This window comes from Hemiscyllium ocellatum, chromosome 2, assembly GCF_020745735.1.
Source record: "Hemiscyllium ocellatum isolate sHemOce1 chromosome 2, sHemOce1.pat.X.cur, whole genome shotgun sequence".
Lineage (NCBI taxonomy): Eukaryota > Metazoa > Chordata > Chondrichthyes > Orectolobiformes > Hemiscylliidae > Hemiscyllium > Hemiscyllium ocellatum.
Window position 1 is genome coordinate 48,547,849 of NC_083402.1, and position 18,416 is coordinate 48,566,264.

The 18,416-nt window shown below is 41.2% G+C and overlaps 1 protein-coding gene and 1 non-coding gene across 2 annotated transcripts; both read left to right on the plus strand.

Moving 5' to 3' along the window:
• Positions 1-657: 657 nt before the first annotated feature.
• On the plus strand, positions 658-5,041 carry LOC132827437 (cytochrome c oxidase subunit 7C, mitochondrial). The gene is made up of 3 exons (XM_060844127.1): positions 658-817; positions 3,645-3,775; positions 4,928-5,041. Exons 1-2 carry the CDS (start codon positions 740-742, stop codon positions 3,759-3,761), a joined length of 195 nt encoding a protein of 64 aa, XP_060700110.1. The 5' UTR covers positions 658-739; the 3' UTR covers positions 3,762-3,775; positions 4,928-5,041.
• LOC132830015 (small nucleolar RNA Z39) lies at positions 3,838-3,901 on the plus strand. Its single transcript, XR_009646309.1, has one exon. It is a non-coding gene; the product is annotated as a small nucleolar RNA Z39 (small nucleolar RNA).
• Positions 5,042-18,416: the final 13,375 nt, after the last annotated feature.

Here is an 18,416-nt window from a genome sequence, read left to right on the forward strand (position 1 = left end):
ACTGCCTCTCTTCACAGCATCTTATCTAGTCGCCTGTATTTCTACCATTGTTTTGCAGTCCTGTTTCTTTCTTGCATACATTTTTAGCTAATACAAAAAAAAGTTATGCATTTCCTCCATATAGTTTCCATTCTTGTTGACTCAGCTCTTGGCTGAAACAATTACACACTGGTGTGAGTTCATTTACTTTGTATAAGCAATTATAATTGCAGAAGTAACATTAATTTACCTATATCCCACAGTTTCGTTGAACACAATAGTCTTTTTAAAAAGATTTGTGATCAAGATGAGAAAATTATTGTGTTGGGGCATGAAAGTCTTCCCATTTCAGGCAATTTTAAACACATCCATGTCAATTGCACTGCACCCAGATGTAGATTATCTATACAATAAACTTGAAACTCACTAAATCATGATGAAGAGGTGCCAATATTGGACTGGGGTGGACCAAGTTAAAAATACCACAGCAGCAGGTTATAGTCCAATAGGCTGGGCTTCCAAATAAACCTGTTGGACTATAACCTGGTGTTGTGGGATTTTTTAACCTTTTTAAATCAGTGAGGCCTTAGTTAAACAGAGCTGAGTCACTCGTGAATGCGCGTGCGCGGTGAGGGTGGTGCATGCTGGTCTTTGTAGTTCGGTCTGGGTTGCGTCACGATTACCCACAGTGCATTTCGACCACGCTGACGGTCAGGGGAAGGTCAGGAAGAAGGTTCGAGTCGTGAGTGAACGGGAAGACATGTTGTGGGCACGGACGGTTCGCAACTTCAGCACCTCGCTGATCCGCAGGTCACACTATGAGGAGGGACCGGGAAAGGTACGGGGCGGTCGGACGGCGATTAAAGTGCCTCGGGCGGGGGTTCCGCTAACTGCAGCCGGGAGGCGTGAGGCCTCCTCCGGGCGGTGGGTGGGGAAGGCCGCGATGCTGTTGGACCACCTGGCCCAAGGCTGGCGCTTCCTCCTCCTCCGCGGGCCGGTCAGTCCGCCGCCTTCACAGTTGTAGTGGGTTGAACGTTACTGTGGTGAGGGAGAGCGCGGTAAAAGGCCTCGCTGTTCCCATGTCTCGGAGCTGGAGTAGCGGCTCGGGGCGGAAGCTGCCTTTCCGTGTCTCTGCCTCAGTATCATTCCCTTTCGGGTCGGAAACTCTTTCACCCCCCCCCCCCCCCCCCCCCCGATTGACTGGAATCAACTCCATGTAATGTCCTGCCTGCCTCCCTGAATGCCCTTGTTTCACCTTGTTCCTTTACCACCGCAGTGCCCAAGGCTCCTTTTGGATGAAGGAACGATTTAAGTATCACTTTCAATATAGCTGAAAATGTGTTGCTGGTCAAAGCACAGGCCAGGCAGCATCTCAGGAATAGAGATGCTGCCTGGCCTGCTGTGCTTTGACCAGCAACACATTTTCAGCTGTGATCTCCAGCATCTGCAGACCTCATTTTTCACTCCCTTTCAATAAAGTCTGCGTTATTTGACGTGCTACACTGGGGAGGCCAAACGCAGATCAGGCAGTTGCTCTTCAGAACACCCTACCCCAGTCCTCCAACACGACCCTGACCTTTAGGTCGTTTGCAATACTCTATCTTCGTCCTGTGCATCAATGTTGTAATAGGCCTCACAATCTGGAGTGGCAGCACACTGTTCGTTATTTAGGCACTCTGGCCTTCTGGCTGCAGTTTCACAGCTTCAAACCACGAATGCTGTCCTCCATTTTAATATTTATCCCCAGTGTCTGTGTCTTGACTTCCTGTTTTTTGCTTCCGATTTGAAGTCAATTTGGACCTGATGTTAACCCTTTTCTTTCTCCACAGATGCTGCCAAACCTGCTGAATTTATCCCAGCAGTTTGTTTTTGTTCAAAAGTAGAAATTGCTGATGAAAGCATTTGTGGGCAGAGAACAGTGTTAAATGTTTGAAGGCTATTGAATATGTCAGGATTATGATTTTTTTTGTTTCAGATCTCCAGAATCCACAGTTGTTGTGGATTGCTGTTATTTATTTTGTTTCTTGCTATTTGAACCTATTGTCTTCCACATTGTTTTCCCTTTATTTGCTTAACTTTAACCTTTGTGGCTGATCTGTACCTATCCTCTGTTTGATACCTGAATTATGTAAATCAGTTTTGTGTCTTTGGTGTTCCAGTATAGAACTTGGAAGCAGGAGTGTACCATTTTGGTGCTTGAATTTGCGCCACCAGTCATGATTGATCTACTTGTGTCTAAGCTCCACTTTTTGTTGCTTTTACACTCAAACCCTTTGCTCTTGCCTATCAAAAAATTGCTTCAAGTTTAAATATATAAATGTAAACTCCTGCCTGCCATGACCCTCTAGGAAAAGAATTCCACAATTCTTAACTTTGAGTGAAGAAATTTTGTCTCGTTAGACAAAAATGGGAGGTGCTTCATCTTAAATAATGTCCCCTGAGTTTTGGTCTCAGCCACAGTAGATTTCTACTTTAGATCCACCAGATTTCTACTTTAGATCCACCAGATTTCTACTTTAGATCCACCAGATTTCTACTTTAGATCCACCAGATTTCTACTTTATCTGCACCCTTCAAATCTAATTTCACTTAGTTCACCATTAATTCTTCTAAATTGCAATGAATGCAGGCCTAACCTGTTCAACCATTTTTCATAACATAAGACCACAATTCATCATCTACTTTTTTTATAGAGTCATTGGAATGTGGAAAATTGCTAATTTGCATTTGGCAACAATGGTTTAGTCCTCAGCAGTTATTTTCTTCTATAAATTTGTATTTTAGTGACTACACTTTTTTTTAATGGCCTGTACCTTTTTTCTAAAACTTGAAAATCGTGCATTTTGTGTTTCTCTATCCTTGCAGTCACCTTGCAGGTGGGTATGCCTTTTCTCTTAATTATTTTGAATGACTGGCTCTTTCTTTTTTTTTGAGCAAAATGTTTAGTTTGATATTTCTGAAAGTCTGGAATCTGCATTGTACAGTAAACCAGTAATGCTAACTTTGTTCTGATAAATAAACTCATCCAGGATATGTAAAGAGCTAAATTAATTTCATAATTTATAACCACAAATTTCCCTTTATGCTTTCAATATCACTGTTAATACCTACACCCAACAGTAACTATTTAGCTTCTAATATGTATGTCAATTCTTATTTTGCTCCGTGTAAATTTCACTGAGGCTAATCAGTGGATTTTATTCTCTAGTCTTTAGCATGATTCCCCACTTTAAGGATGCTAGTTAGACAAGGTTGCCTGTTTGTTTTTTTTATATCCGGCAAGGAGCACTCCATATCGTGGAGATCTTTTGAAGTTTGTGACAAATGTTACCACTGACTATAATAGTCAGATGGGATATTCTAGCATGTTTTCATGTTGCTTTGAAAAGGGAATCTTGACCTTTCTACTACTTTTGAAGTAGTATTGCTTTCATAAAAGCCATGTTGTGCTATCTCTAGTAGTTGACACCATTTGGGTCAGTTTTGTATTGAATGCTGTGACTGTATGATTGTGTTTTTCTAGAAGTATCTGGTACAAATGATGTGAATTCTTTAAATGAATGATATCATGACACTGTAAACGCTTGCTGATGTACCAACACCAAATTTATTATTTGCTTCTTTATTTGACTTGGATTAACTGTTTTCCTTTTTTATTTTAACAGAACTTGCCATTTTCTGTGGAGAACAAGTGGAGGCTGTTGGCGATGATGACAGTATTCTTTGGCAGTGGCTTTGCTGCTCCATTTGTTTTAGTCTGGCACCAAATGCTCAAGAAATGAGACTACATTATTCAGTACGTGACAATCTAAAACTTTCCTGTGCGATTGAATAAATTCAAAATCAATTGTTTATCTGGTGCATGTGATGTGAAGATTTTGATATGAGTAATACTGTGACACTGTAAACGCTTTCTGATGCACCAAACCCCATAACTTGTTTGCCCTTACAATGTGGTTGTCACTTTGTATTTTTTTTATTTTTAATGCTGTGTGATCAAACACTCCTTTTATTTTTACTCTTGGTTTTTTTTTAAATTAACCCCCGTTGTCACTTTGTATTTGATCAATGACACATTAAGTAGGTATTAATCAACTATGTTATCATGTGGCCATATTTGAACATTTGAGTATAATTTTTGTGATTAGCATCAGCAATTACTTTGTAGGTATTACCATGCAATTCCAGGCAAAAGTTTCTAGCAACAATGCAGTTTAGCACATATAATTTTGTAGGACAGAAAGCATTTGACAAAGTTTTCATTCTGCATTATAATTGTCCAATGCTGGATCACTAGAGTGTAGTTATTTTTCAGGGCACTGTTAAATCTCAATCACCATTTTAAAGAATTAGTGAATTTGTGTAAGTCACAATTGATTCTATGTTAAATATTTTGCATTTTAATGCATGTTTATTAACCTGGATTCAAGTGTCTTTTGGAAACTGTAAGCTAGAGTTAGCACATTCTGGGTTTAGGGACAAAGTTATGCTCCTTTCATTACCATCCTAAAAGCAACTTTTTTTAATATAGATCTTAGATGTAATTACATCTTTCAAGAACAAAACAATTCTTGTTGATTAGAGTACAATACTTGTTTAACTTATTGTTAGTTTGGAGTTTCTGCATGTGCTTTTGCAGAGTTTCATTAGTACCACTTCAGAATTTTTGGAAAATGCATTGTTGGACTTTTTTGCATTCTCCATCTGTTTAAAACGAGTCAGCTAGGAATTGATGTACTTTGCACCCCTACACCCCCTCCCAAAGCTTGATATTGGCAATGAAAGGTCACAGATCAGAAATGACAGCTCTGTCCTTTTCTCTACAAATGTTTGCAAGACCTGTTTTTTTTCCCTCTAAGATCTTGTTTATACTTAAATGTTTTGGATAAGTTTTTTGTTTAATTAGACTCTGACTTGTGCTACTTCTAAACTTTTTTTTCTTTTCCAGATTAAAAAGCCACCTTTAACTGTGGTAGATATCTGCTGAGCAGCTTATATCCTCAAGAGTCTGTTAATCTTTCCAGTGAGGTGTTCTTGTAAATAAAAATATTAAGAAATTAAATATTCCCCTCTTTGTGCTTTATCTACTTTTGGTATTTGGCTGAGTTCAGAGTCTCAAATACTAAAATTTATGTCTTGGGTGTTAGGTTTAAAATGAGCCTCCCCTTTGTGTGCTATCTTTTTGCAAATCATCTTCCTTAATCTGCAGGTTTAGGAGAAAATGAGGACTGCAGATACTGGAGATCAGAGCTGAAAATGTGTTGCTGGAAAAGCGCAGCAGGTCAGGCAGCATCCAAGGAGCAGGAGAATTGACGTTTCAGGCATTAGCCCTTCTTTCCTGAAGGGCTCATGCCTGAAATGTCAATTCTCCTGCTTCTTGGATGCTGCCTGACCTGCACATTTTCAGCTCTAATCTGCAGGTTTATACTAATTATAAATAACTATTAGTAATCTTGTTTCTTTACCATAGGTAGAAGGTGAATCTTTGAGCTACAGGAGAAATGTTGTTTAGCCCCTTGAAAGTAGTTGATCAGTACAGTTCTACTCCATTATAAGGTTGGAACTGGGAATAATCTAGTCGAGTAATGCTACCACTACAGTGCTGATCATGTTTTGTGATTCTAAGTGCATTGGCCTATAGTTAAGTATAGTGATCTCCCTCACTAACATCTGGTGCCTTGTTGCAGTAGAGAGAAATGACCCAACAACAACCTGACAGTCAACCCTGCTTCCTAAAAGTCCCAATATCCTAGACTCCTCAGTCACTATCCTTGCTAGTGAAACTGATTTAGCCTCCAGAGATTGCCTCTGGGTCACAGATGATTTGGCATTTAGGTCAGTAATAGGTGAGGACATCTGGTTATCAGCTACCATTGATCAGCAATGATCAATCAATTGAGGGACGATGCTGAACACACTCAAAAGCACCACCAAGAGTAGCAATTAACAGGCAAAGAATATCCTCCTGTGGGGGGGCTTCAATGTGTATCATGTCCCACCAATATGCCTCTGGCAGATGAGCATCAATCAGAGGTACCACCACAACCATGTGGAGATGAGTCCTGTCCTCAAACATTCCCTTGAATAGTGTGGTAATACCACCATGTTCAAATGGGATAAATTGAAAGCACGTAGCATCAATGGGTTATTAGCTGCAGCAGAATCACATTCTATTACAATCTGTGACATGTGTAATCCTTCAACCACTATCAAGCAAAATGACCAACCAAGAACGATGAAGACAGCATCAGAATAAAGGCCTAACTGACAATAAGGTGAAGGTATAGGACGACAAGTAAATAATGGAAGATGTAAGTTGACAGCTGAGGAATCCCAAAAGCAATAGAACCGATCACATGCTAATATAAATGGTAACTGGCAAATTAAAGAATTAATGGAAGGAGGCTTCCTGAGCCCATCATCTTTATTGACACTGCAACCCAGCACATGTGCAAAAAAAGACCAAGCTGAAACATTGGCAATCATAATTGCTGAGTGGATAATTCATGTCTTTTCCTGAGGGTCCTAACAGTGCATGCAAGTCTTCATACATTTTAATAACTCCATGTAATATCAAAAATTGGGTGAGCAGATGACATATAGCAAAGGTTATAGCTGGAAACTGGCCACATAAATACTGTAACCTAAAAAAGCAGGTTATTGGCTGTGAATTCTGCCATGAGCAGCTTAGTTCATAATTCCCCAAAGCTGTCCACTCTAAATGACACAAGAGATTGCTCAGCTCTGCCCCACTTGATTCAGTGAGTGCAATTCCCAAGTCTGAAACGCCCAACATCCTCCACAGCAAAACAAACCCGAAACATTCACAATCCTTGACAAGAAGCACGCGTGCTGTGTACTGTTGGATCGTGACAAATTTCAGATCACGCACACTATCTTTTTCAGACAGTTACATTCCAATACCCACCCTGCTTTCAGTCTCTGGAGTCAGTGTAGTCAGCCAGTTATGTTCGGGTAATGTACAGTGTCGGATTAAGAGTGGAATTTTCCTTGGTATGTGAGCAATGGCAAGAAAAGAGAAAATATATAATTAAAAAGTTAATCATATTTTTGACATTGAGTAATTTTTTTCTGATTTTCTCCATAAATCTTAAAAGGCAATTTCAGAATCTCACTATTGAGTGCAACTATGTTATTTACATGCATCTACATCTCATTAAAGTCCTAACTTAGTTTTTGCTATGAAACTAGATAGCACAAATTCCTGATATAAAGCAGATTGGGTACCTAAAATAAACAAATTAGAGGAATCCTTCAAGACCATCAATAATACCCTGACTGACATAAAATTCACAAAAGAGGAAAGCAACAGCAAACTGCTATTCCTAGATGTCACAGTAGAGCAAACAGCCAATAGGGAACTCCAGCATCTACAGGAAAATACATACTGACCAATACAGAACTACAGAAGCAATCATCCCAACTACCCAAACAAGGCTGTATTAGAACATTATTTCAATGAGCCACCATACACTACAGCACCGAGGAACTACAACAGAGTAGAGGAAAATCACTTATACAATGTATTCAAAAAGAATGGGTACCCAATGAACACAGTCTGCCAATTTCTCAGCAACAAATCCTAACAAGCAAACAAAACGTCCAGAAACCCGGGCCACCTTCCCCTTTATCAAAGACATTTCGGAAATGACTGCCAGACTTTTGGCACCATGGTAGCCCCACCAACACACTAAAACAGCAGCAAATGAACTTAAAAGACCCTATACAGACAACAAGCAAAACTAATGTCATTTACAAAATAACTTGCAAGAACTGTAACTAACAAACAGGCACAAGAACAGTCACCAGGATACCCGCCACAAAAATCCATGACCCACTCTCACTAGTATCCTTAAGTACAGATGAGGAAGACCACCACTTCAACTGGGACAACACATCCATCCTAGGACAAGTCAAACAGACATGCGTGAGAATTCCTAGAAGCATAGCATTCCAACCGGAACTCCATCAACAAACACATTGACTTGGATCCCATTTATCACCCCCTGAGAAAAACAACAGGAAATAACATCACCATAGTAAATGACATCACTAACCCAAGGAACCTAAACACGTAAACAGAAAGCAGTCCATGCCACCAGTGCTTCATCCAGACGCTCACTGATGATGTTACCTAGTGTGGTGATGAAGCTTATGAAAACAAGCCTTCCAGCTCAGCAAGCAAACCTACATCCATATCTAGGGTGCTGCCAATGCTGGCTGTTCATATCCTTCCCCTTTGATGAGGAGGGGTAAACAGCTCAGATAGTAGGATTCTCCATCATTGCTGGCTTCTCCTAGATATAGAGTACTATTCACTACATCCATCTTATATTGAGGGCATACTATCATCCATCTGCAGGATTTGGCAACAGACACAGCTGCCATTCCACCAGTGTTCAAATCCAATGTGACCATCAATGACAAATTTTGGAGGTCTGCTCAGATATCCTGGGGGTTACCTTGACATTTCCAGATTAGAGGGACTCACAAAGGTCTTGTATCTTTCTGTGGTCAGCAAAGTGCAGAGGGGTGCCTGTTGGGAGACAAGGGATATGTCTTCTAAATGTGGCCCAACCCTGAGGTGGTGACAGAGAGATGCTTAATGCTTCTTCCAGCAGGACCATAGTCATATAGAGAAGAAATCTTTGGGTAAAAAATGAGGTCTGCAGATGCTGGAGATCACAGCTGAAAATGTGTTGCTGATTAAAGCACAGCAGGTTAGGCAGCATCCAAGGAACAGGAAATTCGACGTTTCGGGCATAAGCCCTTGAAGGGCTTATGCCCGAAACGTCGAATTTCCTGTTCCTTGGATGCTGCCTAACCTGCTGTGCTTTAACCAGCAACACATTTTCAGCTCATATAGAGAAGAACCTAGTTCAGATGAGGTTTCTCTCTCTCTCTCTCTCTCTCTCTCTCTCTCTCTCTCTCTCTCTCTCAAACACACACACGTTAAATGATGTCTGAGTGCTGTTTTCTAAGGTGAAGTCCCTCATGGTAGCCAGGAAGTTGAATAGAATGCTGAGTAATCTCTTCTTCAACCTTCAATCATTATCAAGCCTTCAGTTTTTCCGAGTGCACACAGACTGCTAACTTGCCATGAAATTCTTCAGCATTTATAGAACAGTGTTGAATTTGCAAGAGACAGCACTTTGTAGAGCAGAATGCTGCACGATGATGCAGAGTGAACATATGAACTGTACATCTCCCAGATTTGACAGCATGCACCTGTGTAAAGTTGATACATAGAATGAACATTTCTTCTCAGAGATGTGTGGAATCATCATTAATTCCGTATACTCACTCACAATGTAAATGTGTGCACAGAAGGCACTAATATAATCCTTGCATACTGTGTTTAGCCTCAGTATTGTTCACATTCAAGTGTAATGTCTTTGCTGCAGTGCTGAATGTTTCAAATGTCCCTTGTGTTTAAGTCTAACTGCAGTCAAGAGGGTTATGTGTGTATGGAATGAGTTGCCAGGTGAAGTAGTGGTGGCTGGTACAATAGACAATAGATAATAGGTGCAGGAGTAGGCCATTCAGCCCTTCGAGCCTGCACCGCCATTCAATATGATCATGGCTGATCATTCCTAATCAGTATCCGCTCCCTGCCTTATCTCCATAACCCATGATTCCACTATCTTTGAGAGCTCTATCCAACTCTTTCTTACATGAATCCAGAGACAGGGCCTCCACTGTCCTCTGGGGCGGAGCATTCCACACAGCCACCACTCTCTGGATGAAGAAGTTTCTCCTCATCTCTGTCCTAAATGGTCTACCCCATATTTTGAACATGTTTCCTGCTGCCAGAGTGTCCAATCCTTTAATAATTTTATACGTCTCAATCAGATCCCCTCTCAGTCTTCTAAACTCAAGGGTATACAAGCGCAGTCGCTTCAGTCTTTCAGTGTAAGGTAATCCCTCCATTCCAGGAATTGACCTCGTGAACCCACGCTACACTCCCTCAATAGCCAGAATGTCTTTCCTCAAATTTGGAGACCAGAACTGCACACAGTACTCCAGGTGTGGTCTCACCAGGGCCCTGTACAGCTGCAGAAGCACCTCTTTGCTTCTATACTCAATCCCTCTTGTTATGAAGGCCAGCATGCTATTAGCCTTCTTTACTACCTGCTGTACCTGCATGTTTGCCTTCATTGACTGGTGTACAAGAACACCCAGATCTCTCTGTACTGCCCCTTCACCTAAATTAATTCCATTGAGGTAGTAATCTGCCTTCCTGTTCTTGCCACCAAAGTGGATAACCATACATTTATCCACATTAAACTGCATCTGCCCACTCACCTAACTTGCCCAGGTCACCCTGTAATCTCCTAACATCCTCATCACATTTCACCCTGCCACCCAGCTTTGTATCATCAGCAAATTTGCTAATGTTACTGCTGATACCATCTTCTATATCATTAACATATATTATAAAAAGCTGCGGTCCCAGCACGGGTCCCTGCGGTACCCCACTGGTCACTGCCTGCCATTCCGAAATGGAGCCGTTTATCACTACCCTTTGTTTCCTATCAGCCAACCAATTTTCAATCCAATCTAGTACTTTGCCCCCAATACCATGCGCCCTAAGTTTACTCACTAACCTCCTATGTGGAACTTTATCAAAAGCTTTCTGAAAGTCCAGGTATACTACATCTATTGGATCTCCCTCATCCATCTTCAGAGTTACATCCTCAAAAAACTCCAGAAGATTAGTCAAGCACGATTTCCCCTTCATAAATCCATGCTGACTCTGTCCTATCCTGTTACTACTATCCAGATGTGCCGTAATCTCATCCTTTATAATAGACTCCAGCATCTTTCCCACCACTGAGCTCAGACTAACTGGTCTATAATTTCCTGCTTTCTCTCTCCCACCTTTCTTAAAAAGTGGTATAACATTAGCCACTCTCCAATCCTCAGGTACCGATCCCGAATCTATCGAATTCTGGAAGATCATCACCAACGCATCCACGATTTCCCGAGCAACCTCCTTCAGTACCCTGGGATGTAGACCATCAGGCCCCGGGGACTTATCAACCTTTAGACCTAACAGTCTCTCCAGCACCAAATCCTGGCAAATACAGATTCCCTTAAGTTCAGGTCCTTCAGTCACTGTTACCTCTGGGAGATTGCTTGTGTCTTCTCCAGTGAACACAGATCTGAAGTACTCATTTAATTCTTCTGCCATTTCTTTGTTCCCTGTAATATATTCCCCTGTTTCTGTCTTCAAGGGCCCAATTTTAGTCCTAACCATTTTTTTGCCTTGCACATACTTGAAAAAGCTTTTACTATCCTCTTTATATTATTGGCCAGTTTACCTTCGTACCTCATTTTTCCTCTGCGTATTTCCTTCTTAGTAATCCTAAACAATTGCAGCATTTAAGAGGCATCTGAATGGGTATATGATTAGCAAGGAATTAGAGGGATATGGGCCAAGTACTGGCAAATGGGACTAGATTAATTTAGAATATCTGGTCAGCATGAACAAGTTGGACCGAAAGGTCTGTTTCCATGCTGTACATCACTATGACTCTAAATACGTGATGGTTGCTATTTCTTTCAGCATTGGGATGTCTGTACTCATCATTCTCATGGGTGTGCCTTAACCACAAAAAATCATAGAGTCTTTACCCAGGGAAAAGACTTTGCCTATTTATCCAATCTATGCCCCTCATGATTTTATAAACCTCTATAAGGTCACCCCTCAGCCTCTGACGCTCCAGGGAAAACAGCCCCAGCCTGTTCAGTCTCTCCCTGCAGCTCAAATTCTCCAACCCTGGCAACATCCTTGTAAATCTTTTCTGAACCCTGTCAAATTTCACAACATCTTTCCAAATTGCACGCAATATCCCAACAGTGGCCTAACCAATATCCTGTACAGCCACAACATGACCTCCCAACTGCTGTATTCAGTACTCTGACCAATAAAGGAAATTCCCTCCAACAACTTGCCCACCACCGACATCAGGCTCACTGGTCTATAGTTCCCTGGCTTGTCCTTACCACCCTTCTTAAACAGTGGCATCACGTTAACCAATCTCCAGTCTTCTGGCACTTCACCTGTGACTGTCGATGATACAAACATCTCAGCAAGAGGCCCAGCAATCACTTCTCTGGCTTTCCACAGAGTTCTAGGGTACACCTGATCAGGTCCTGGGGATTTATTCACTTTTATGCGTTTCAAGACATCCAGCACTTCCTCCTCTGTAATCTGGACATTTTGCAAAATGTCACGATCTATTTCCCTACAGTCTATATCTTTCATATCCTTTTCCACAGTATATACCGATGCAAAATACTCATTTAGTATCTCCTCCATTTTCTGTGGCTCCACACAAAGGCCGCCTTGCTGATCTTCGAGGGGCCCTATTCTCTCCCTAGTTACCCTTTTGTCCTTAATGTATTTGTAAAAACTCTTTGGATTCTCCTTCATTCTATTTGCCAAAGCTATCTCATGTCCCCTTTTTGCCCTCCTGATTTCCCTCTTAAATATACTCCTACCTCCTTCACTCGATCTATACTGTCTATACCTGACATATGCTTCCTTCTTTTTCTTAACCAAACACTCAATTTCTTTAGTCATCCAGTATTCCCCATACCTATCAGCCTTTCCTTTCACCCCAACAGGAATATACTTTCTCTGGATTCTTGTTATCTCATTTCTGAAGGCTTCCCATTTTCCAGCCGTCCCTTTACCGGCGAACATCTGTCCCCCAATCAGCTTTTGCAAGTTCTTGCCTAATACCATCAAAATTGGCCTTCCTCCAATTTAGAACTTCAACTTTTAGATGTGGTCTATCCTTTTCCATCATTATTTTAAATCTAATAGAATTATGGTTGCTGGCCCCAAAGTGCTCCCTCACTGACACCTCAAGTCACCTGCCCTGCCTTATTTCCCAAGAAAAAGTCAAATTTTGCACCTTCTCTAGTAGGTACATCCACATACTGCGAATCAGAAAATTGTCTTGTACACACTTAACAAATTCCTCTCCATCTAAACACTTAACATTATGGTAGTCCAAGTCTATGTTTGAAAAGTTAAAATCCCCTACCATAACCACCCTATTATTCTTACAGATAGCTGAGATTTCCTTACAAGTTTGTTTCTCAATTTCCCTCTGACTATTGGGGGGTCTATAATATAATCCCAATAAGGTCGTCATCCCTTTCTTATTTCTCAGTTCCACCCAAATAACTCCCCTGGATGTATTTCTAAGAGTATCCTCCCTCAGCACAGCTGTAATGCTATCCCTTATCAAAAATGCCACTCCCCTTCCTCTCTTGCCTCCCTTTCTATCCTTCCTGTAGCATTTGTATCCTGGAACATTAAGCTGCTAGTCCTGCCCATCCCTGAACTGTGTTTCTGTAATTGCTATGATATCCCAGTCCCATGTTCCTAATCATGCCCTGAGTTCATCTGCCTTCCCTGTTTGACCCCTTGCATTGAAATAAATGCAGTTTAACTTATTAGTCCTACCTTGTCCCTCCCTGCCCTGACTGTTTGACTCACTTCTGTTCTCAACTGTACCAGTCTCAGATTGATCTCTTTCCTCACTATCTCCCTGGGTCCCACCCCCCACCTTAGTATTTTAAATCCTCCCGAGCAGCTCTAGCAAATCTCCCTGCCAGTATATTAGTCCAATTTAAGTGCAATCTGTCCTTCTTGTACAGGTCACTTCTACCCCAAAAGAGTTTCCAATGATCCAAAAATGTGAATCCTTCCCCCATATACCAGCTCCTCAGCCATGCGTTCATCTGCTCTATGCTTCTATTCTTGCCCTCACTAGCTCGTAGCACTGAGTAATCCAGATATTTCTACTTTCGAGGACTTCCTTTTTAAATTTCTACCTAACTCTCCCTTCAGAATCTCAACCTTGTCCCTTCCTATGTCATTGGTTCCAATGTGGACAACGTCTTCTTGCTGGCCTCTCTCCACAGTGAGAACATTCCGCACCCTCTCTGAGACATCCTTGATCCTGACACCAGGGAAGCAACACACCATTCTGCTTTTTCGCTGCTGGCCACAGAAACATCTGTCTGTACCTGGGACTAGAGAATCCCCTGACACAATTGATATCTTGGAACCTGATGTACCCTCGTTGCATTAAATCCAGTCTCCATACCAGAAACCTGGCTGTTTGTGCTACGTTCCCCTGAAAATCCATCACCCCCTACATCCAAAACAGCATACCTGTTTGAAACGTGCATATTCACAAAAGACTCCTGCACCAGCTGCCTACCTCTCTTACCGTTCCTGGAGTTAACCTATCTATGTGACTGTATCTGAGACTTTCCCCCCTTCCTATAACTGCCATCCATCACATGCTGTTGCTGTTGCAAATTCCTCATCGCTACTACCTGACTCTCCAACCGATCCATTTGATCTGATAATATTTGCAGCCAGCAGCATTTATGGCAGAAATAATCCGCAGTAACCCTTAAACTCTCTTTAAACTCCCACATCTGACCAGAAGTACATATCACTCTATTAAAGGCCATTTTTTGCTCCTGCATAATCTACAGACCCAGAAAATAACACCATCTTCTTCCTCTGCAAACACTGCCCCAGCTTAAATTAATAGTTATGTCTTATATTTCAAGTTTAATCAAGAGACATATCTCCAAAAACATATAATCAAGAAAGAACCTACTCTAATCACTACAGCAGATTCTCTGCAGGTCACACTTAAAACAATGATTAACTTATCTGATTCTGTGCTGTGAACGTCACCCAACAATTCCTCCAAGATCAATTGTGAATTTCACTGTTTGATCATTTTCCCAGATGCACTCTGATGTCCAGCAATACACAAATTCAAACATCAAACACAGTAACTGTGCAGGTTTGTGTTTTCTCTCCCTCTCTCCTGCAATGACCTCACTATGTGCTTCCTTTGTCTGCTCTTCTCCCTTTTAAAACTGCTGTTGTTTTGACATTTTTTTTCCAAAGTTCCAAAACAATGCAACAGCATATGAAACAGTAATTGTTGCTCCTGCAATTCGAGGAAATCACCTCCAGCACCTACAATACCTAAAAAAAAGGATCAGCTGTTATAGCCAGAAATTTTTCCTGTCCTCCATCTTGGATTACCCAGAATCTTCTCTCTGACAGTGCAAATTATACTAGAGCAGTACATATACACTGAAAATGTGTTGCTGGAAAAGCGCAGCAGGTCAGGCAGCATCCAAGGAACAGGAGAATCGACGTTTCGGGCATAAGCCCTTCTTCAACCCTTCTTCAGGTCCCATTCCTGAAGAAGGGCTTATGCCCGAAATGTCGATTCTCCTCTTCCTTGGATGTTGCCTGACCTGCTGCGCTTTTCCAGCAATGCATTTTCAGCTCTGATCTCCAGCATCTGCAGTCCTCACTTTCTCCTCCAGTACATATACACTACAAGTATGACCATAAAAACACATGTGCCATCTTTGAGTCCTCATTAAGTTTTTTTTTCTTTCTGTATCTTCCACTAGGTTCTAATTGTAGTCCTGTTTTCTGCAGCTGCAGTGGAGCTACTCTGTGATTGGCCATGTTGGTTCTTTCAAGACATTGTCAGTTATCTTTTCGTGCCATTGGGCCTAGAGGGATCTGGTCTGTTGACAGTCTCCTGCCCAAACGCAGGCTGACCCCTCTTAGCTTGAACTGCTGCAGGCATTGGGATCACAGTCCAAGGGGAGGTGGTGGAAGTGGCTGGGCAAGTCTGAAATGTCATAAGAGGCTACTTCTGTGGGACATGTGTGTTGTTTCTCCATCCTGTGGATGCCTGCCAACACCACACACTCCTTAAGAGGAAGGAACATTTGGAAGGAGGTCAAGGTCCCTTGTCCCGCTGTCGCCTTGCCAATGACGCTGAGCTACTATAGCCAATGATGGAATGTGGGTGCATGCGCGTATATACCACATACTGAATAAGCTGGGCCTGGTTCTCCACAGCAAGCACTAACCCGTCCATGGAGACAGGCAGGTGCATTGATACCAAAGCCAGCACAGCACTGATCATGTTGATGGGGTTCTCCATCTTAATGTGTGCCTCTGACAAAACTGTCTAACGTTCCCATGCCTGTCTGCCTTTTGATGTCCAATACTGGCTGAGAACAAGTAGCTAAGCTTGTGCATGGTCTCTGAGTATCAGAGACATAAGCTCTTCTTCCTCAGCCAACTGCGGAGATATGTCAGTGACGTACCCATCAGATTGTGATTTAAGCCACATCTAGAAAGAGTATCTACTAAGGTGATGGCTGTTGGGAGATGCAGGTGAAAGCCTGCATTCTCTGGGGATCGAGTGCTTCCTCCTCAGAGGTTGAGGTGGGGCTGAGGATCTCCTGCATTGGCCTTTTTGTGATGATTGCTGGGTCTTGCTACTGCATTCATGAGAGAAGGGAATTAATTAGTTGTCTGAGAGGGGTACAACCTTGTGCAGATTAGAATTAGGTAGCACTACTTTGAATGGGAGAGCAACACAGTGAAATGTTGCTCATGGGGTTGTTGGTCACACAGTTCTTCCATCCCCACGAGTAGTTATGTGTTTCTCAGATTTGATTGAGTATTTTTGCATAAAATAAAGAAGGAGCTAACTGCCTGTGAATTACCCACTGGTCTTGGACCTCTTGGTCCAATTGTGAGCCAACTTTTCTTGCAATGAGACAAAGGGAGAAATGAATTACAGTGAAAATGGATGGAAGGGCAGTAAATGGAGATGTAGAAACAGGAAAGTTAGTGAGGAGTCTCCACTGAGGAAGTTTCGAGGGAAGGAAGGATTAATCATTTGGCAAGTGGGTGAAAGTCCAGGAGGAACAACCTGATGCAAGCAATGTTGAGATTGTAGTCCATGAGTCTTGGTGAGATACTTGTTCAATTGCAGAGTCAGAGTGGTGTTTCTGAGAGTATTAAGTAGCAGAGAGAAGATGGTAGTATTTACCATTGCAGAGTGCAGATCATTGACCACTTCTTGCACTGACCAGGCTGCAATGTATGTCTAGGCTGACCTGGTGTAATTGCGTAGCCTCCTATGATAGTCAGCTGGAAAAATGTTTGCCCTTTTCTCGACCACCTCATCCACCAAGGAATCCAGGTAGCTATTCATAAGGCAGGGAGTGAGTTTTCCTTTCCTCGAACCATGTCATAAATGTACAGACTAAAGCAATACAATGCCGAATGACATAAACGCTAGAATTTCATGGATGTGGCAAATAGTTTTACAGCATGATTCTCTGAGAAATGTTCCCAACAATGAAAGGTTGTGTGTGAAATGTCACTCTGAGGCATGGCAAATCAGGCCTGTGGCACCTCAGTTTCTCTCTATACATATATCACATATATATTCCTCTACATAATTTTCTTTACGTGTGCCATTTTCAAAACCAAGGATACACAGCAAAATATTAAACAATATTTTCTATGATGAAAATGTGTATCCAGCATTTAACAGCACTGGAGTGTTGATTAAGCACTGGCATACAGTAATTAAACCTAAAAGCATTAGAGAAACAGGTAATAGTAGTTCATTAAGGTACAAAAATTGATTTGAGTTTTATAATGAGTTCAATAATCATATAACTAGATACTATATTAGTACAAATAAATATAGATTGCAGTCATTATATATCTCCCTCAGTATCTTTTGAATATTAAAATACATGGCAGCTTTACTTTCAAACTGCAAAACAGAAATTGCATTTTTTGCATTCCTTGAATAATATGTGGAAGGGCCATGCTTCTAACTGATATGCTTGGTTAATGGTCAATCTTGCAGTCAGTTAGAAATACTTTGTGTCAGAATTAAATCAGGAAAATTATACTTTAAATTATAAACCTAATTGTAACAAATACTTTGTGTTACAGGATTAATACTGTATGCAAAAAATTATTTTACTCTACTTCCAAGATTTTCTATTTGACTGTAAATAATTAGTGCCACATTGAAGCTATACTAATAAATGTTGGAGGAGTCATTAGATTTCAAATTGTAATACTCTATTTGAAGTTTGTTTGAAAGCTTATTGTAAATCTACTTCACTTAATCATCTCAGTTTTGAAAACATAATATAACATGCCAAAAAAAATGTTTGTTTTAGTAATTTGTTTGGAATTTGTAATAACTAAAAGCCTCCACAAGTTTGTAATTGCTTTGATTTGAGTTGATCAGAGGAGTGATTAACATGTCAGTATCTAAGTGGCTAAAGGTTGCAGCTATTTTGTTTGCAGAAATTCACCGTATTTTAAATAGCATTTAAATATAATTTAGTTCCAAACATTCTTCCTGTCCACTTTGCCTAATTTATGGATATTACTTAGTGTAAAAGGGAAAAATCTTCTATCTACCACGTGCAGTACTATGAAAGAAACATTAGTGTTGCTTGTGATGAGTACCTTTGTGCTGCTGAGTAGGACTAATGGTTTTATTAGGGCCAAG